At 40.6% G+C, this 21,349-nt stretch overlaps 1 protein-coding gene across 1 annotated transcript in view; it reads right to left on the bottom strand.

Annotated features, from left to right (window-relative positions):
* Window positions 1-13,800: 13,800 nt before the first annotated feature.
* SH3GL2 (SH3 domain containing GRB2 like 2, endophilin A1) overlaps window positions 13,801-21,349 on the bottom strand; it is a 101,193-nt gene continuing 93,644 nt past the window's right edge. Inside the window, exons 7-9 of the mRNA XM_030004674.2 lie at window positions 21,173-21,276; window positions 17,779-17,909; window positions 13,801-15,285 (exon numbers count right to left, since the gene is read on the bottom strand). Of these exons, the coding sequence (XP_029860534.1) occupies window positions 15,086-15,285; window positions 17,779-17,909; window positions 21,173-21,276 (435 nt within the window). The 3' untranslated portion in view covers window positions 13,801-15,085. The remainder of the gene's footprint in view (window positions 15,286-17,778; window positions 17,910-21,172; window positions 21,277-21,349) is intronic.

The following is a 21,349-nucleotide window of genomic DNA, read 5'->3' on the forward strand; positions in this document are numbered from 1 at the left end:
GAATTTCTAATTAACCTTTCTTATCACCAGAGTTATTCACCAGACTCTGAGTCTTCATCATCCCTTTCTATCTCCCTCTCAGTGCAGACCCCCAGTAACTGGTTCCAGACTACAGGACTGCTAAACCCAAGGATACCAACTGCATAGGGTTAGCTGTTCCTAAATGTTGCTAATGCAAGAGATTTAACCTGTTACTTTCTCTGTAAGTGCACTTGAGCAGCAGCATCTGAAGGTTGTCCTTACAGTCAAGATTGTCAATACAGAGCTTAGTACTGGAGATCTTTAAAAGCAAGTCTGAATAACATACTATTATAGAAAATATACAGAAAACCTACTTAGGCCAAGGTTAAGATATACTGGGTATTATGTAGAATTGTGTCTATAGCTGCTGAGGATTGATATGCAAAATTACTGTAGAACTTGCACCATGCCAGGCATAGTGTTAAAAAAAACAATATAGAGAATTTTTTCCTCTTTCTATACTAAGTGCTGTAGAAATAAAGTCAAGTCACTAATTGCCTAGGCATAGGACCAAAATACTTGAAAGATAAAGGACATGCGCTTACCCTGTTGCAGCACACTGCTAAGCGTAGGCAAGAGTTACAAATTTATGGGATTTTAAAAAGTGCTTTTCAGCTAGATCCCTGTTGTCTGAGCATCCAACACAAAAAATAAAAAAAGCTTTATGAAGTTTTACAGAATGTTAAAATGAGGACAAAGGCCAAATGCAAAAGAGTTGCAGAGGCTACTCTGATATGTAGCCAGAAGAGGGGAAAAGGAGTAACTGTTTTCAGGCTCTGCTGGAACATGAGCAGATTCTCAGGGTTTATGCTGAATACACAAGACAGATGTGATGACAGGAAAAAATGAAAGTAAGAAGAATAATCTTGATAACAAAGATGCAGAATTTGGTATTATCTTTATCAAAATTATGTCCTTCAGCACAAACACCTTAACAAGTAGGTGTGCATCTTCTACATAAACAAAAGTTATCCTCCATACAAATATGAAAGAAATATAAAATAAGAGGCTGTTGCCTCAATCTGCAGACTGGAAAACTAGTACAGGGGCAAAGACATGGTGCAAGTTGTCCAGTAATTTTGCATATCAAAGCAGCTATATATACACCATGTTACATAATAAGCAGTATAGCTTAACCTTGGCCTAAGAACTCTTCTTGTAGTTAGGTGACATCTCTGAATTACAGAAATACTCAAGAGCTGATCAATAATTGTTTGTCAGAAAAAACTGTTATGACTTTTTAAATACAAATTGTTTCCAGCAGCATTTTTCTTAGAATACCAACTCAGAGTATAATACCTGAAGAGTGTAAGAGTAATACTTTAAATACCTTTTTCCAAAGTTAGACATATTCCCATATTTTTTCATTTTTTTGTTTCACATGCTTTCTTATCTACTGAAACCTGGGCAAAACATGGCATATAAAATGTGGAAGAGAGAGAAAATAGCAGTCATTTTACTTCAAAGTGTATAATTTAAATACAGAGAGCAGAACATTAAACCTGTTCACTCTCCATATTGGGTCAAAGGTAAGAACTTAAAAAAAAAAATAAATTCTCCAATGCTGAGATGTTTACACAAAACATTTTAAAAGTAAGAGAAAGCTGTAATCCCTCACAGAAAGGGAGAAAATATTTTCAAGCAAGATAACTTCTATTCTTTGATAATTAATACAATGTCATGGGGGAAAAGGAACACCAGATAACATGACACAGATGAGCTGACTTTATTAAAGTGGATGATTTGGTGGGGTTTTGGTAGGGGCGGAAGGGCACAGGGGTGGCTCCTGTGAGAAGCTGCTAGAAGCTTCCCCGGCTCCAAGTCAGACCCGCCTCTGGCCCAGGCCGACCCCATCAGCGACGGTGGCAGCACCTCTGGGAGAACAGATTTAAGAAGGGGAACTGCAGTGAGTAGGGGATCGGAATGTGAGAGGAACCCCTCTGCAGACACCGAGGCCAGTGCAGAAGGAGGGGAGGAGGAGCGCCGGAGGAGGGGATGCCCCTGCAGCCCGTGGTGAGACGGCAGGCTGTCCCCCCCCAGCCCGTGGAGGGGAGCAGATGCCCACCTGCAGCCCGGGGAGAGAGGAGCCCACGCCGGAGCAGAAGAGTGAGAAGTCCTTCCCCTGAGGAGGAAGGAGCGGCAGAGACAAGGTATGATGAGCTGACCCCAACCCCCATTCCCCATCCCCCTGCACTGCTGGGGGGAGGAGGTAGAGAAAATTGGGAGTAGAGTTGAGCCGGGAAGGGGGGAGAGGTGGGGAAAGGTGTTTTAAGATCTGGTTTTACTTCCCATTATCTTTGTTTTGATTTGATTGGTAGTAAATTAAATTGATTTTGTTTTTTTCCCCAAGTTGAGTCTGGTTTTGCCCGTGACCATAATTGGTGAGTGATCCCTCTTTGTCCTTGTCTCAACCCACGACCTTTTTGTTATTTTTTCTCCTCCCCATCCCACCGGGATGGGGGAGGAGTGAGCGAGCAGCCCCCTGGTGCTTTGCTGCTGGCTGGGCTTAAACCAAGACAGTGGACCAAAGAAGTAGGATAAGCTGCATCAGGTAAAGGATTGTGCACACGCACACACATGCATGTGCACACACAGACACACACACACAGAGTTAACATGCATAGTTATGTGCATGATTCCCCCACTGTTTCCATGCCAGAAAGTTGGGACTGCAGAAAAAGTGACACTCTCCAGCTGCTCCATGGTGGGCTCTGCCGGAGGGCTTGGCAGGCAAGGTTTTAGCGGTTGCATCTTGGGTCCTCTGCTTCTACATGGTGTGAGATGTCCACATAGCAGCTTTTCCAAACTCTATTGCTGGGGGGGTGGGGTTATAGCCAGATGCTGTCTCAAATCAATACACGATGATACCACACTAGGCCTTTCCAGCACTTTCAGGTATTGTTCTCCTAGCACTTGTTGATCATACCATGGTTCATCCCACCTCAGTTCTTGCTTGCTTGCTTGCCTGTCAGCCATGACTAATTATGTTTAGTTACTTACTTATGATCAGGGCAAAGGCTGTGATACTCCTGCAGCAAATAAAAAAGATTTTAGAGACAAAAATTTCAAACTAAATATTTGGAAAGGAATGAAAGTTTAAACACCCTATAAAAAGGATTTGCCTTCAGCCATCACAAGTTATTTTGCTGTCTGTATGTCCAGAGATTTTGGAAATCTATCATAACACAGAATATCCAAATAATTTGGAGTTGGGTCTGCCTTGTCCTTGGAAACCCAGTGTTTTGTAATCCTGACAGGTTTAACTGTACGGAATTCCCTTAGGTCTTTAGGAACCTAGGGAACCTTAGGAACTAGCTGAAGCAAGTGCTGTCATTAATGATGCTTTGAAAGCACCCAGGAATAAAGACAGCAAAGATAGGTTGCTAGAATGGATTTTCCAGAGCTCATCAACAAAACATTTCTACTTTGCACATTCAAGATACTTGCAAGGAATGTGCTGACATTGTCTGCCCACAGCACAGCTTTTATGCCTTTCCTACAACAGTTGTGTACAGGTGGAAGCAGAAGCCTGTACCCATGGAGCTCTAGCCCCAGTATCCATGGAGCTCTATCTCCACACTTGTGGTTTTTACTTATTTTTCTATTCCAATGAAGCAAAAAAAGACCTAGTTTCTTTTTGTCAGACTCTTTTGTTTTCTTTTTAATTCAAGGGTTAAAATGATAACTAGGGGTAGTGAAAGTCTCAGAAAAAGATGTCTCTGTGTGCCTCTGGGCAAAAACACATTTTACAAAGCACTGGCATTGCTGATGACATCAGCCCAGCTCTCTGGTGGTGCCACACAGGACACACATGGCAATGATTTGCCATCATTGCTCCTACCTTTGAAATCCTGAGTCCTCTCTGCCTTGTCAAAACCAAGCCCATAATGCCTCAGGTTATTATCCACTTGCCCCACACACTGTCTCCTTTTGCACATGTGCATGAGGTTGATATTCTTAAAATTTATTTTTGAGGATCGTTTTAAGATTTCACATGAAGAGTAGTTGTTTCAGCACTTTTAACAGGCACTTTCAGCTCAGCTGTTTGCCAATATGAATCACTCTTGGAATGTCTCTGGTGAACCTATCTTTACTTCTGAAAACACTTCTTGATCTTTATTCTTATACTTACCTCTTAGAGTCAAGTTACAGATTAATTAAATTCTTAGACATTATTACTTCCCACTCCTCTTACTCCTAATACATTTTTAGAGAAGCAAAACAAAACACATTTCAAATTACCCTAATCTTAAAGTGAAAAGCAACGAGGCACTGAGACAACTACTTCAAGACACGCTTTGGAAAAAGTGGGTCTTAATCACTTATGCCTCAAGGGCCCATATGCATATTGGGTCTAATAAAAAGATTTTGCTACAAGAAGGAACCTCAATTAATATACTCAAAGTATTTGGGGAACTTCAGATGAAAGGTTCTATACTGTCAAAACATTCATATTCTAATATATTCCTTGAGACAGTTTGGCCCAAAGTAAGCATAACTCTCCTTCCAGCTAAAGGCTGACAGATGTATTTCATAATGAATAGTTTATGTTTGAATGAACAATTTCAGAAGCTATTCTGATTTTTTTTTTATTTTATGTTTTCTGAAGGTGAGCATCTGCAATTCTAGTATTATATGGGGGAGAGGGGAGGACAAGCTACATGTAAGCATGTGTGTCTGATTGAAATTATAAAGCTTTGTGCTGGAAGGATCTGTAGCTAGGAGACAGCTAAAAATAACTTTATTCAGGACAGATGGGTGACGTGAGTATGTGGGTGCTATTCAACTGTTTTACTGGACTTTTCAATCCTTAGATGTGTTTTATTAACCCATTCTGAAGATATGTATAAAAAAAAATTTGCCTACATTATGAAAATACAATAGATGAAAGTAGGTAGGGTGAGCTTTAGCAATTTCCACAGCTTGGGCTTCTGGATTGTTTGGGGATTTTTTAATTTTAATGTTCAGGTTTGGGTGATATTGGAAAAGCAAGTTTTCATAATTAGCTTTGCACAATGGCCCTTTTCTATAGAATCTCTACGTTTGTTAACTGTACCCTTTAAATTTCAGAAAGAAAACCTATCTATTTAAAAGTTAATAATACTAAAATTAAATGCCAGCGTGCCCTCTACTGGCTCACAGTATTAACACCAAACAGTAACAAAAATCAAGTATTTGTAACCTGGCAGGAATCATGGTCCAATATCTAAGAGAAGATTGCCAGCTGCATTTAATTTGAAACATGCTGGAGTTGTTAAAAACAGATTTGGATCCCTCCCACGTCTTGAAAAGGTGGTGGCAGCGTAGGCTGTATGCAGCTTGAAGAAATTGACTGGCTTCTCCAGTGGCTGCTGACTGCATGGTAGAGCAAACCACATTGATATTGCAGGAACAAGGCTGCAACGTTATGCATCATCAGTTGAAAAAATGCTTCCTGGGGTATGAAAATAGAAAAAAAGCATGCCCTGTTATATTTTCTACAGTTCATCAAAGCATACAAGTTCAGCAGGGATTGTGAAATTTCTGCTGTTGCATAGTCTTTCCCTGTTCTAGTGCCCCGCAAAAGCTATGACAAAAGTGGTCTACTGGCCTGTATTAAGTTTAGAAACAAGACTGATAGCTGCACACTATCAAGAGTGAGGTCTTCACCTCAGACACCAGGTAAGAAGCTTCTTGAGCAAACTGGAAATACTTGCTCAGAGGTGGCAGCAGGTGATTGCTGACCTTCAGCAAGCAGTGTCCCACACAGGAGGAACATTTTAACACCTGTCTGTGCTTCCAGTTTCGCCTCCTGGTAATCTCTAGAGGTGTGCATACAGTGCTACAAGCCACATCAGCAGACTTGTTTCTTCATGCCTCTTCATACTGCAATATTGCAGATAGCAGCAGGAAGTGAGAACTTTTCTTGGTTTATAGGGAATTTTGGAATTCCACAAACTTCCTTTAGACATAAAGAAATGAAAAATATATAAAATAATGGGATTGTTTATTACTTTTGCAAGCTGAGAAGAAGAACAGAAAAAGAACCACTGATGCTGGTTGCACTGTTACTTGATAGGCCCTCTGACATGAGGGTGTGGAGGAGCACATCTACAGTTAACTTCACAGTCTAGACAAGTGCTGAGGTTGTAACCTCCAGACATCTACTTATGAAACTGTAGTGCATTAATACCTCTAGCTGCCAGACATCATCCCAGTATTCAGTGGAAGTTACCTTCAGCTTAATTCTGTTTTCAGACTCTCAACTGAAAGTTAGAGTATTAATGTTTAGTAAATATTCTTAAACCAGCAAAAGTAAAACTTTTGGCCTTGGGTAAAAGCAGAAATTTTGTTTTGGCTGGATTAATACCATAGTTGTACAGAACAAACTGAACAGATTTTTTCCTCAAATCTACAGTGTAAAGTCTGAGAGCTTTGTGCACATTAATATATATTCTCAACAGCTCTGTGAAATATGGAATTATTAACAGCCCTATTGTACAGTTGGAGAATTAAAACTAAATTCACTGCCCAGTTTCTGGCAACAATTCTCTGCCAGCACTAGAAATCAAATCTATGCTGAGTCCCATCCTAGACCCTTAAACAGATCTGGAAACACATGTGATGTGACCTTGGTGACCCCATGAGACCCTGCTAGACTTCCAGGCCAAAGCAAATAGTAACTTCATGATGCTCCAAAGTGAAAGCAAGGAGCAGTTTCTGGGAGAAGGAGTGTTGTGGACAAGGTGAAATGATCTATAATGTCGCACGCCTTTGGAAGCTTTCTCATTCTAAACAGCTCTCTCAGCTTTACACACAGCTGAGCATAGCAGCTGCTCTTTTGTAGCGGACGTTGCGAGCTAAGTTGTTTTCATGTGGTGTGCCAGCCTTTTTATCCTCCTGCTCAGAAATGTTAAAATGATGGCATAAACAGTCCAGCTGCCTTAGCATTACTCTTCCCTCTACCCCACTCATCACACAGGAACCAGGTACAACATTGGACCAGAAGACTGATGAAGCTGATGCATCTGCAGTTTTCTTTGGACATCAACACTGATGCATGCTGATGTCTGTCATTGCTATATCGTTTCCTGAATGGTTCAAGTTTGCATTATGGTAACTGTGAGCTGCTTACAAGCTACTTCAGCCTACTGCAAAAGGACTGTCAGAGGCCACCTCCTTCTCTCACTCTGAAGAAGTAAAGTATGCTTACAAGGTTTTCTATTAATGACTCTGTTTTCCTCTTCATGTCAGTATTTGTTTTACAAGCAGCTCTGATCACATTTCACTTAAAGGCTAAAATCAGAGAAATTCCAGGAACACAAGTCCCATCTCTAGAAGAGTAGGAGAAGCTAAATAAAATCCCTTCCTCTTTTTCTTACTGAGCACTCTGCTGTTCCCTCATGATTTAGGAAGTATTCATTTCCCAGCATGACCTGAAAAGTCAGCAATAAGAGATGACAATTCTAGCTCTGAAGCTTCCTATTAGCAGATTGAACATCTTTTCTGCCTCTGCTAAAGTTGCTTTGTTCATCATGCAACTCCATACATGGGCTGAATCTTCAGACAGATGATAACTTCTACATTACTGCGGGAGCTTCTGGGTTTCTTCCTGTTCTCATGATCTCTGGAAGGTCCAGGCGGATGGGGATATAAAATGTTTGACTGGGACTGCCCAGCTAGAGTTAGTGCTAAATTTTTGCTGACGGGTTTTAAAGATCAAATCACCGAGCAGATCTTGACATAAATTTAGAAAATATGACTGCATACTGGACTAAGTTTTGCTTGCAGTATTAGCAGAGAATTATCTAGCTCATCAGTTGCAAAGGGTCACAGACGAGTTTTGCCAAGGCTTCTGTGCTTCTGGGTGAGAAACGCAGACACTTGAGGAACTTTAGAAACAAAACCTGTAATGACCACTGGGCTAAGTGGCAACTCAATGGGCACTTTGAGAAACCAAACCTTAGACACAGGCACTCAGAATGCATGTAAAATCTTTGAAACCTAACCAAGGTATTTGTGGAATTCTCCTTATGCAATTAACTCTGTGTAATTATGCAAGCTGTGTATTGTCATTTCCACCATTAATGCCTCAGTACCCCTCAAGTACTTCATATTGTCAACCATTATAGTCATAACTGTTACATGGAGTCATAACTAATCTCCTTGTCACTACACATAGCATACAAGCTTTGGAAGCAGCCACTACAGCAAGCACTGAAGACCTGTGGATATCCAAGTATTCTGATGTACAGCATATAGCAGCTAACTTTTACAGTGCTGTGACCTCACTATTTTCAGTGGAAATTAAGGATGTTCTACCTCTCTGCAAAAAACAAGTTTGGGGAATCTGCAGCTCCAGCTTGGATATGTTCAAGATTTAACTGGACATGGCCCTGAGCAGCATGATCTAATCATAGCTCCTCTGAGCAGGAGGTTGGACTAGACTCCACAGATGACTCTCCAAATCTAACATGAAAGTAGATGCCAGACTTAAAAGTGTTCAATATTTAAGAATCTACCCATTATTTAAGAATCCAAATGTTTTAGGAGACTATGGTCAGCTTTATATAGAGGGAAGTACTACAGAAATACATACAATTTATTATTTTGAGAGTCTTGTGGTGTAACATTCTCTGTGGTTTAACACCCTAATAGACAAACTGATAAAGTATGAGTTAGATCAGGGGACAGTGAGGTAGATTAGATTGAAAACTGACTGAATGATAGCCCAGAGGGTTGTGTTCAGCAGCACAATGACTAGCTGAAGGCCAGCCATGAATGGTGTACACCAGTGGTCAGTAGTGGATCCAGTCTTGTTCAACATTTTCATTAAAGTGAGTCCAGAGGAGGGCCATGAAAATGGTCACAGGGCTGGAACACCTCTCCTATTAAGGGAGGCTGAGAGAGTTGGGGTTGTTCAGCTTCGAGAAGAGAAGGGTCCAGGGAGGCCTTATTGAAGCTTTTCAATATGTAGAAGGGGGCTTATAAGAAAGACAGAGAGAGACTTTTTACCAGGGCCTGTAGTGACAGGACAAGGGACAACTGTTTTAAACTGAAAGAGGGTAGATATAGATTGGACATTAGAGAGACTGTTTTACAATCAGGGTCGTGAGACACTGGAACAGGTTGCCCAGAGAAGTTGTGCATGCCTCCTCATTGGAAGTGTTCAAACTCAGGTTGGACAGGGCTTTGAGCAACCTGATATAGTGAAAGATGTCCCTGCCCATGGCAGGGTGGGAGGGTTGGAACTACTGATCTTCAGAGGTTCCTTCCAACCCAAACCATTCTATGACACCATGATTCTATGATTAATGGTCTGGAAGATTAGGCAGAGTACACCCTCCATAACTTTGCAGGTGGTACAAAACAGGAAGGAGTGGCTGATACAGAAGGTTGTGCTGGCATCCAGAGGGACCTGAACAGGCTGGAGAAATGGGCTGACAGGAACTTCATGAACTTCAGCAAAAGGAAATGCCAAGTCCTACCCCTGAGGAGAAATGTTAGACAGTGTGAAGGTTACATGTCACAATAGAAGTCTGTAAGTGGGACAAGAGAGTTTATGCATTACACTGAATTTGGGTGTAGGCATTAAATGGGTATATGGTTTCAAACCAAAGTATGTGGTCTTTGTGGGGCAGGAGCACAGCACCTAGAGTACAGCTAACAGTGACCTATGAGAAGTCTCTCTTGCAGCCTGTGGAGCTTGGTGTTGATGCTCACCACAGCAGGTAGAAGAAATGGCAAGTAACTGTGGGCTGCCAAGCATGCCCATAGTCCAGGGATGTGCAGACACCCAAGGCCCAGGGAAAGGGTCCCCTTTTAGAGCCATGCCCTCCCTCTGCACCAGTTCTCCATGTCCTCAGTGAACCTCCTGCCACTCTGGTGTGGGAGGAGACAGAATGACTATGGGGATCATTAGAAATTCTAGTAAAATAGCTCTCTTGGTGATGTGAATTGCAGCTGGCGTTTACTGCAGGACCTCACTGCCCATGTGGATGGTCTCTGCAAAGGACATGCCACAGGTCAGTGACTGTAGAGGGACAGGGAAGTCCCACAGAGGAGTACTAGTGATGGTGGTTGAATAAATGGCTGAATCCTCCAGTTTCAGGCAGTGACCCAAAGAACCACCCATGTGTTTCTGCAGGTACCTGGAAAGCAGATATTTTTCAGGGAACTGCCCAGCCCCTCCTGGAGCCTCCCAGCTCATAGACAAGTAGAGACACAGGAGCATGAACACTCTTTTCTTTCCCTGCTTTGTTTGTGCTTCTTTTCTACTCCAGGTTTCACAAAAGGTGAAGAGAGTGAAAGACACAAGCCCCGAGCACTGTGCAAGCGAGTGCAAGTAACATGAGGCTGGCTGCCACTAACCCAGCAAATGAGCTGCAGGCCTGGAGAGGGCTCCTACTGCAGGGACTTCAGCTCGTCCACTGTCTGCCCCAGCAGCATCTGAAAGGGCTATGTTCTGCGTCCCAGAGCTGCCGGGGCTTTCCAGAGCCAGTGGCTCTAGGAACGCATGGCAGAAGCTGCTGCTTCTTTGACCTGCTCCCCTGTGCTTTATCTCCAAGGAGATACTATTAAAGGCAAATACCTTAGAATTTATCTGTAGTTTACAACGCACAGCAAGAATTTATCACAAAGCTGTTCCCATCTTCTGCAACATTTCAGGCCAAATGGTAAGAAAAGACAGCAAAGCCTTCTGGAAATTCCAAGTCTGTGTTTGAACTACCAGACTGCTACAAATTTACAATTAATAAAATAATAATTACAGAGCCTTCTAGAAATTCTGAGCTTGTCTAAGACAACCTACTGGTGCTTTATAGAAACTTAAGATATGTTCATTTCCATAGAATGCACTCAGTTTTATACAGTGTAACCTGGGAATATGCCCTAATTCATTACTTCATTTGCCCATCTCAAACTCAGCTGGGAAGAAGACATCTACACAGTGACTTACACATAACCTGTCCCCTGTTTTCCTAAGTCTAGCCAGTTTCCTCAGCCTGTAGATACAGCAAGTCTAGGAGACATCCTGGAGCAGAACCATTGCTCAGCCTAGTGGTAGCTGTAAAGATTTGGAAGACCTAAGAATAAGAAACCAGGAAAGAAATCGTCATAGCGGTTTTCAAGTCTTGTACATGTAGTTCATGTGGCAAAAGCAGTATGATTATCTGTAAAGAGAGAGTTGTCTGTTTAATCACTAAGCTGAGATTCAAATACAAATTTCTCAACTACCATCTTTCTGGAGGGAAGGGGATATTTTAAAAGGGGAAAAAAACCCACCCTCATTTGCTTTAATCACTTCTTTATTTAAATGGAGAACTATTCAGGGAACTGTTGGGGTTTTTTGCTGTATTTTTCGGAAAGTTTCACTTTGCAATAAATGAGAAAGTCTAAGAAGGTAAAAGCTTCAAGAAACTTTAGGGTACAACAGGAAAAAAAACCCAACATCAAACCCAAAACATTTAGCTATATTCGGCAGCTGATAGCTCAGCACTGGAAGACTTCCTAATTTCCTTAGTGAGGAGCAGCAGTTCTACAGCCAAGTTTGGCAATTAAGAACCCATGTCACATATTTGAAATGTTTCTGAAAACATACGCCTTAAGAACCAGGATGACAGAAGTTTTAAGTCTGCCAGTGAAAAAAGGATGTCACCTCCACCAATGTCTTATGTGCTTTTAGAAGGCAATAGTCACAGGGCTCTGTAGGCAAAGCTTTGAACTATCTTGGGATGTAAAAGCAAACAGCCTCCTCCTTTCTTCCAATCCCTGGATCATACCCTTAATCCTATTACTGAAGCTTTAGATGCAAACTTTTGTCAGACCTGGTAATCTCTGTCTTGGCCAAGTCACATTTTGATCTTGCCACCTGAGGAATAAAGAGTTCTTCAGGGATTACCTATATGAGACAGAGAACAGAGCAATACGGAACTGCCAAGAATTGTGTAACATGTCAAGACTGCGCCCATGTCATCAAGTGATGGCATATAACAGATTTTTTTACTATTCTGTGCATTCCTTCTGGCCCCATTTGTTGAAATACACAATATTTCCCTACACCTTAAAAAATAGGCCCCCTCAGCAGGGTGGGACAGCACTACACACCAATTATCCTTTTCCTCTAAAACACGTAAAATTATCTCTAAGACAGTTGCCTTATGTTTGCACACCCTCCGCAAACACTACAAAATAATAATTGATAAAATAGGGGTGTGGCATGGCCAGAAACATGTGTCTCAGATCCAGTGGCACTACCTGTGACTGCTAGGCCTTGATAATTAATATAGTTAATTAACTGTAACATAGTTCTTAACTGTAGTATGTCACCATTAACGCATCTGTTAAAAGTTTCAGGGCCATCGAGTTTGAAACAGATTGCTTCCAATCACTGACAGAAACTTACTTAGAGGCCAGTCCTAGAATTTAGGCCAGAACTGTAATAAAAAGTAACAAGTAACAGGAGTTGCGTGTGTATACACACACACACACACTTTTTTTTTTTTTCCCAATAGTTTGGGTTGGAAGGGACCTTTAAAGGTCATCTAGTTCAACCCCTTCTGCAATGAGCAGGAACATCTTCAACTACATCAGGTTGCTCAGAGCCCCGTCCAGCCTGACCTTAAACTGAGCCTTGAATGAGGCTCCATGTTTGTCAGACTCTGTCTTGTTCTACTCTGTCAGAGTCTCTGTCAGTGTGCGTATGGACATCCCTTAGACAGGCCTATGGGGTTATGTGACAAGGCACTGGCAGTGGGGGGCTGCAGGGCAGCCCCTGTGAAAGGCTGAAGCTGCCCCGTGCTGGACACAGCCCCAACTGACCCACCGCCAGACACGGCTGAACCCCTGAGGTGAGATGGTCGCAGCTCAGAGAAAACGTAATTAAGAAAGGGCAAAACACACTGGGCAGAGAGAGGAGGAAGGGAAAAATAAGAGAGTGAGAAACAGTAGAGGGAACACCAAGGTCAAAGAACGATGAGGAGGAGGCGGTCCATGATGACACACAAGCAGATATTCACACCATGGCCTGTGCAGGGACCCACCACTGGAACAGCAGAAAACCGTCAGGAGGAAGGAGCAGCAGAGAGGAGCTGTTATGGACTGACCATAAACCTCCCATTCCACATCCCCCTGAGCTGCTGGTGGGGAGGAGACAGGAGTGAAGGAGTGAATTTGAGCTTGGGAAATGGGGCAGGAAAGGTGCTATTTTAATGTTCGTCCTTTTTTTTTCTCACTACACAAATCTACTTAATTTTGGTAATAAATTAGTTTTCTCCAAGTCAAGTCTGTTTTGCTTGTGACAATGACTAGTAAAAAATCTCCCTGTCTTTATCTCAACCCATGAGCTTTCTTATCCTCCCACTGAGGAGGAACAGTGAGTGAGCAGCTGGGTGGGTGTTTGGCATTTTGTCAAGGCTAACCCACCACAATATGTGTACAACAAAGAATATAAAATGAAATAAAATGCTGTGTCGTATGAAAGAAAAAATAAATAAGTTACCATGTCTTCAAGCTCTACTAGGGTGTTTGTGAACACCAGCATTCTTTAATGAGAAACAACCTGTATCCACAAGATCGCATGCTGGTCATCATGACAGTAATTTAATGTACTCAGTGTTCAGTTTATCCTGTTTATGAGGGCCATTATACATATGAGTTTTAGTTGACTGAAACAGTATCATAATGACAAAGTATTTTTCACATTTGCAGGAAATGAGGAATATGCTTTCTGAAATAAAATTCTTGTTAGCTGAAGTTAGCACAACAGATTTGAAAGCAACAAAGTAATAATCCACAACATTATACTAGTTATTCTCTCAGCATTTATTTGAAATATCAATACTTTCCATGATATAGTTTATAGATTAAGCAGTAGCGAATTGTCTTCATTTCACATCATCCAGTACTGAAGTGGCACATTCGAAGCAGCACATTAAACCTCTGAAAGAGTCTGTACAATTTAGATAAATAGAACTCTGGATAACTAAACTAACAGAACTTCTGCGACTGTTACCAAAAGAATGCCAAGAAGCTAGGCACAGCACTGTACACACAAAGTGCAGGAAGGAGGAACACGAGAACCAACTAAACATATGGGAAATGTTTTTGCATATACAGCCACGTGTCTTCAATTGGTCAACACAAGAAAAGTTTTATTTAGTCCTCATTGAGGGCAGAATATGCACAAATGATGTTCAAAGAACACATGCTAGACAGAAACAAATGAAGTAAGGGTCATGTTTGGTTGGTTACTGTATTCCTCAGTGAAGGAGTATACAAAGGATATCTGGTGCTTAAGCAGCATGATTTTGTGCCAAGACTTGACAAGAAACAGTTAACAAATGCCAGTTTTATTCCCCATCTTGCCCTCTTACTGGCATTTTGGTGAGCATGCTCAAAGTTCCTGAAGGGCAAATTCAGGTCGTTTGTGGTCCAAGGTTTTTACTATAGGAATCCCCATTTTATGGTTTACAGCTTACCTCTGGATGGAACTACGCCTTTTAACAATAATTAAGAATACAAAAATGAGAAGAGAGCAGCAGGACACACAGTACAGCGGTTCACTTTGTAAGAAACCAGAGGTTGTACATTTAGACTGTCTCTGTGAGAACAGCAAGCCAGTTTGGTTGGAAGAGACAATTCTGGTTAGTCAATGTTAGACCTGTGTGAACTGTATCATTAGGAAGGGAAAGATGGAATGGCAAGAACTTTTCCCTCTTTTTATAGAGAACTAAGACTGAAAAGTAATACAGTGGTGATAGGCATTATCTTCCCAATACCACCTTCACTTCCTGCTCCTTCACTATGAGTTACCTGCTTTGCTTGCCACCACCTTCCCAGCTTCACCTCAGTAATGGCTCTGGTTACCACCAGGCCAGCATGGCCAACAACCTAACCCACATTATGCTGGCTCAGAAGATACCACGCATCACCACCACGCAGTATGACAACATGTAAACCAAAGATGCTCCGTGGGAATCAATGACACTAACCACTGCAGTTTGCACTTGTAAGGTGTAAGAAGCAGCATTTTGAAAGCAGTGGTACTGACACAACTATCTGGGTCAGAGGTGGTGGATCAGCCATCCTAATTGGGTAATGGAACTAGAATATCGACATAATTGATGGGGAAGAAACCTGACTGGCCATGAAGCATCCCCTCATACCAGTTTTCATCAATCTGGTTAGTGAGGGTAATGATATCACCCTCTTTAAATCCCAGCTCCCCTTCATTTTCTGGTTCAAAGTCATACAGAGCTCGGCAGCATGGCTGATCCATGTGAACACCTATGGAGAAGAAACACAAAGAAACAATGTGCTTAAAAAACTCAACAGTTCAGTATCCTTTTTACCATTGCACCTACTACAGATTTTGCTGTTTCTGGTGTCACTTATATGCTGATGACAGTTCTTTGATAACATCTAAATTTGGACTGCTAAACTTCATTAGAAGACAGCTGTCAGCTTTTGGCAGCCTTCAGTTTTCATATGTGACTGCCAGTACATGTCAGAGAATCCTAAAAGAACCACGCTACAGTCAAGCCCACACCAAAAAGCGTGGCTACAATCAGTTTGGAACATGATTTTTATCAGTTTACAACATACAAAAAATGAAGAAAAAGCCCTAGTGTATTTCCAGCTTTCCTGGCACAGAGATGCTTTGTCTATTTACCTCAGGTAAGTAATGTAAGGGGTAGCTCAAAACAACAGTGAAGATATAACTGTGTCTTTGTCCTTTATTTGGAAACTTCACTGGAACAGCTATACTGTAAACCACTGTATATGCTCCTAATCCTCTGAATTTTAGCATGAGGTTTCCAAAGACCTTTTCTCCCCATTCCCATAAGACACTCGATTGCAGGGCCACCAGTATAGATTCAAAACAAGTTTGAAATTGAAAGCTTTCTAATATGCTAGTTCACGAACATCTGACCATAAACCCTTTACGGTGGCTAATGGGTATTATTATAAGTCATTAGTTAGATTAGATTTTCAAACGTTATATGAAATTAATAAATATTCCTCCCATCCCCCATATTCTCCCCCTTGCCCCAAAGTCTCTATAGCTTCAAGCCTACCAAAAGCAAAATTGTAACTGGTCAGAATATTTAGGATTTAGCACCACTAAATTGTAAGGAATCTTACACCCCTACCTGACTTTCCATAGTAAAAGTTCATGTACTTCCAGTGGTCAGAATGAACCGACACATGCCACTCCACCAGAATGGCACTTCTAAGAGTATATATTTCAGCTTTTTCATGTATACTGGCTTCAGGATGAGTAAGTTTGATTCAAACTTTTTGCATATTCATTTCAACCACTCATTATGGCTAGAAGGCCCATGCTTGAGCTATTTTAGGACAAAAATATTCCATTCCTACAGATCACAACAGAGCAAGTTTTTCAAATACCAGATTTAATTTATTAAATTCTGTAATGAAACCTTCTTTACATATTGCTTATAGTGTATTTTGCTTTATTTGTCTTGAAGACTATTTTGCTGGCATCAACAAGCCTTACAGCATGTGTTTGGTATCCTCGTTGCTACCAGCTGAATTTTTCAAAGACTTAGCAAATAAACTCAAATGACCATAGAAGATTGGAGCCTTGAATGAACCAACCCAAACATATATTAAAGAATTTTCAAAGAAGGCATTTCTATGAAACCAATAAACACTTCAAAAGAAAGAACCCCTATTGCAGAAAATGCTAAATACTGCTCCCTGAAGACAAAAACACAAGAAGAGACACAAGAACATCAGTCTGCACTGCCTTAGCACAGACAAGTGTACATGACAGTACAAAAACGAAGTGAAGAAGAAAATTACTGGTGGCATGACAAGAGCTTTAGCATGCAAGACTCGAGCCATGCTCATGCACAAGGCATCCCCCTTCTTGCTAGCATAGTGAAGACATTACTAGGAGTTTGCAAGATTACACAAGACAATTTCCAGTTGCAGGTGCCACATGGAGATACTGTTGCTGCCTATAACTGGGAGAACATAAAACATTCACATCAGGATGTGATGGGAAGGAAGGAAATCCTGATTAAAGATCTAGTGAAAAAAATCCAGTCTTGCAGGGTGGAGTGTGCTAGCAATTGTCACTGAGGTAAAATGGAATAACTGAGGTCAGGGTCTTAGCAGAGGACAGCCGTCACCATGGCATGCGATAACAGACAATCACTTGTGAGAAACAACTAATAACGCTTTCTTAGTATGTGCAAATATGAAATAAACACTTCTTTAAGATAATAATTATGCATAGTCAAATGCTTAATCTTGCTTGTGCCACTCCCAATTGGACAAAGAAAATAACTCAGATGGCTTTGCTTTTCTTTTTAGTGATTTTTCCTTTCAGAATCTTTGTGTTGTAATACCTGGTTTTAAAAAGCAGGATAAGATTACAGAGGTTTTGAGGGTGTTCAGGATTCTGCATTTTCATGGAAACTTCCAGTTGTTCTTCCAGTTTTCTAAATGCCTATTTTGTAAAGATCTATATTTCAAGGTGAATTTAGTACGGTAGCATCTCTTTGAGCTTCTAGGACTAAGGAAATTTTTGACCCAAAGACTCACTTAAAGCAGTGGATGATCCATGCCTGTTCTTCTGCCTGGGGATGTGAATGCTTTACAACAGTCCAAACAACTGTCTCCCATACTATCCTCATTCTCATTTTACCTCACTATGGAAGAACTGATCTCTAGATGAAAGCATGGAACTTCTGCATTGTAGCAAAACTTTGACAGAGTTGGCTTTTCTTACATTGCTACTGCTATTACCTGATGGTTTAGGTGTGGTGGCATGGGATATTCCCCCATTGTGCTGAGTATTGTCACCAGTTGTGAAATCCAGGCTCATACGGGGTTTGGGCTGGTATTCTCTCCTGGGCTGAGATGATGCCTCTTTTATTCTGCCAAAACACGAAGTTCAATGTCAAGAGTTAGTTTCTTGTTAACAGATGAGTTGCACCAAACATTTTTATTTCCATGGCTGAAGCTCCCATCCACCAATCATTCAGACAAAACAAGTTTTCACATTTGGAGTAATTTTTTGTTTACAGCATTAGTTTAAATTACCAAAAACCACCTGATGTGACTATTCCATGAGGTTGTTAATTTTTCTTTCCCTCTAGGAACCTAGCATTTTGTCTGGATTCCTTTTCTCTAACAATAACAAAGAGCTTCTAATGGAGAAAAACTAGTTATGTGATTAGCAATGCTTACAGAAGAGCTGTACAAACATGTCTGCCCCCATTTTTAGTGTGATTTTTGCTTCTATCCCTGGCAAGCCTTAACTATTCAGTTGGTCGATGCCAACTCTTGTCATTTTGTGAGGAGACTGTGTAGGAACGTACTGACTTCAGTTGCAGACTTAGTTAATTTGTAATTTGGAATACTTGTTTCACAAAGACACACAACTCCAGCTTTCCTGACTCTCAAAATAAAAATATTATGCATCATTCATTCCAACTTATTCTTCTGATTGAGAAATCTAGAATTTCTAGGAAAGGGTACATTTTCAGATTCTAGGGTAAAATCCAGGGAAGGGATGATGACAGAATCAGAGCAGCTTATGCACAACAACAGCCACATATATTTCTAATACCGGATATGGAAGAATGCTTGAATCAAGACCTCCATATTTAAAGGACAAGTTGGTTTCTCTAACCTTCTCTAGATCTGCCCCAGACTTGCTGTTGGTAGCACATTTTGATTTTTCTATTGAAAATATCTGCTTCTAACTTAACTAGTTTTGGTCCTGATAACACTGGTTTCCTCACCATCCCAAATATTATCAATATTAGTCAGTCCCCAGAAACTGCTTTTCTTCTTCATAAACAAAAACATAAGCATATTGAAAACTTAAATTAATGAAGTTGTCAAAATAAACTTAAATAAAAAGGCTTTGCTGTGTTTCACTCATTAACAGAAGTTACTTTTTCAAAACAGTAGTTTTGAAGAAAAAAATACTTAAACCAAGTTCTATTACACTTAATACTTCTGTGAAACAAAAACCATTTTTTACAATTATGAACTAGAAGGCAACAGTTCTAGTGACTTGCTAAAAATTACCCAAAAGCTCAGCATGAGCCATGTTTCTTAAGAAAAGAAACATCTCCAAGGAAACCAGTCCTGCTTCCCAGCTGCTCTGTCACGATACTCTGTCTTGAAAACTGCAGCCTCCTTCTGCTTGATGAAAAAGAGAGTTTAAAAGGAAAAGCTTTTGCTGACCTTCCAGATCTTATTAATTTTATTGCAAGTCTCCCAATGTTTGCCAAGTTTCTAAAGTCCCAGTTCATGTAATCATGGTGTTTTAAGGAAGTTTATGCTTTCCGTTAATGTGTAGAAGAAAAATGAAAATTCTTTCAGTTCCTGAAGAAAGTTTTGAAGCCTAAAGCGCCCAGAAAGAATAGAAGACTTGAGTATATTTTTAAATTTTTCATGGTTTTTGCAGTCGTAACTCATATTATTTTAAAATTCTTTGGGCGATATTTCGAACAGGACAGTCTTAGCAGTTAGAAGACATTGTCCATGCCAAACAAGAGCATGAACAAGTTCCATTCACATCTTTTAAAAACTATGTGGAAAATGGGCAGTATGTGCTGTAGACATCACTGAGAGTGAACTGTAACAAATTTGCTCAGCTTAAAAGTAAAGCATTACTTATTTTCTGCTCCATATGGTCAAAAAAACAGCCCCCAAAACTCAGGGCCATGCATTTTTTGCCACCTGCATATCACCAGCAGGAAAAGACAAGTAGTTCAAATAGTCACAGCTCTACATCCCTGCTTAATCCCTGGCATGAGCATATCATAGTGCTCTAATTCGCGTCCAGTGGTGTGGACAAAGGATGATTTAGCCAGTAGACTCTTTACAATTAGGGATGCATAGTAAATTTTTGTAAAATATTTACTTCAGCTGATCTATAATAGCAGTCCGATGCAAGGTTCTTGAGAAGCTAAAATCATTTAGCTGACGATGAAGAGCTGAAACTTAAAGCAAAGATACTGACTGTTTAGCAGAAGTTTCAAAAGGGCAAATGAATTGATACAGGAAGAGAAATTTGTTGGAGAGAGAGGTATGTTCACTTTATGGCATAACTTCGGGACTATAGAACAACCCACCTACTCCTGAGGATTTTTTATTGCCTCTGTAAAGTAAGTGAACTAGATTTTTTAATGACTATATAAAGTAAGTGAACTGCAGTATTCATTCGGAAGTGCTGAAAATCATTCTGTTAGCTGTTTAGACAGTACTGTAAACTGTATCCAGAAAACAGCCTGCTGGGCAGCCTACCTACCAAGTGCTGCTCCTAATCACAAAGAAATTTTAGACTTAGAACTGGATGAGGCTTACAGACTGTGTGCTCTGAGAAAATAAACACTGACAGACCCAGGAGCACCAGAAACTAGATCTACACTAATGACATCAGAAAACAGCAAAGCATCATGCATGATTAAAAAGCTGCCTTCACACAGTATGTGAGCATTATCAGCTCTTGGGAATTACATCCAGCTTTTAGGAAGAGTCTTCCAGAACTATGTGGACTAAAGAAATCTTTCATATATGTTAAGTTTCCTTGAAGAAGGATGTGTGTGTGGGAAGCTGATAAACTTCTACAAACATTATTTTCCTCATTTCAAGGGGGTACAATCTGGTTTGTGTTGATAGAAACAAAAATTCAAAACCAAATATTCTAAAATTCTATTAAAAACATATTGTATCAATTGTGAGACAGCATTCACAGTTACAGAAAAGGGGATGGAAGAGGTAAATTCAATTAAGCCTTGTACTAAATTTGATCTGGCAATACAGCTGGAAAAAAAGAAGTATTTAATAAAGTGGCAAATGATGGGCATCTCACTACCTGGCTTAGGAAGATGTTCAGGTAGATGAGAATATAACAAGGTACTTGCTTTCAGTTAAATCACATTTAACAGCTTTAGTAAGCTGAGATGCTTTCCTGAACTCAGTCCTCATTCAGTCATACTTAGAAGTATATGCATCTCCAAAACATACAAATCTTAGCTTGCAATTACCTAATGAAATGGCCCTTGTTTTCATAAACATACAATTACCAAGTTGCAAAAGATAAGTGTTGCATTCTACTCATAGGTTTTCTGCCTCTGTAAAACAAAAAATCAGTTCAACAAACTTACAAAAAGTGCATTACCTATCTTCCAGCTTAGAAGTAACTCGCTGTAGGATCTGTGTGGCCTGCTTGTGGTACTCCAGTTGGGCTTGTACAAGAGCAGAAAGCTGGCTCACTTGCTCAATCTGAGGATTGACATTAAAACATCAGACCTTAGGTGATTACTAACAGCTCAGTAATAGCGAGTAAAGACCACTG

This window comes from Aquila chrysaetos, chromosome Z (assembly GCF_900496995.4).
Source record: "Aquila chrysaetos chrysaetos chromosome Z, bAquChr1.4, whole genome shotgun sequence".
NCBI lineage: Eukaryota > Metazoa > Chordata > Aves > Accipitriformes > Accipitridae > Aquila > Aquila chrysaetos.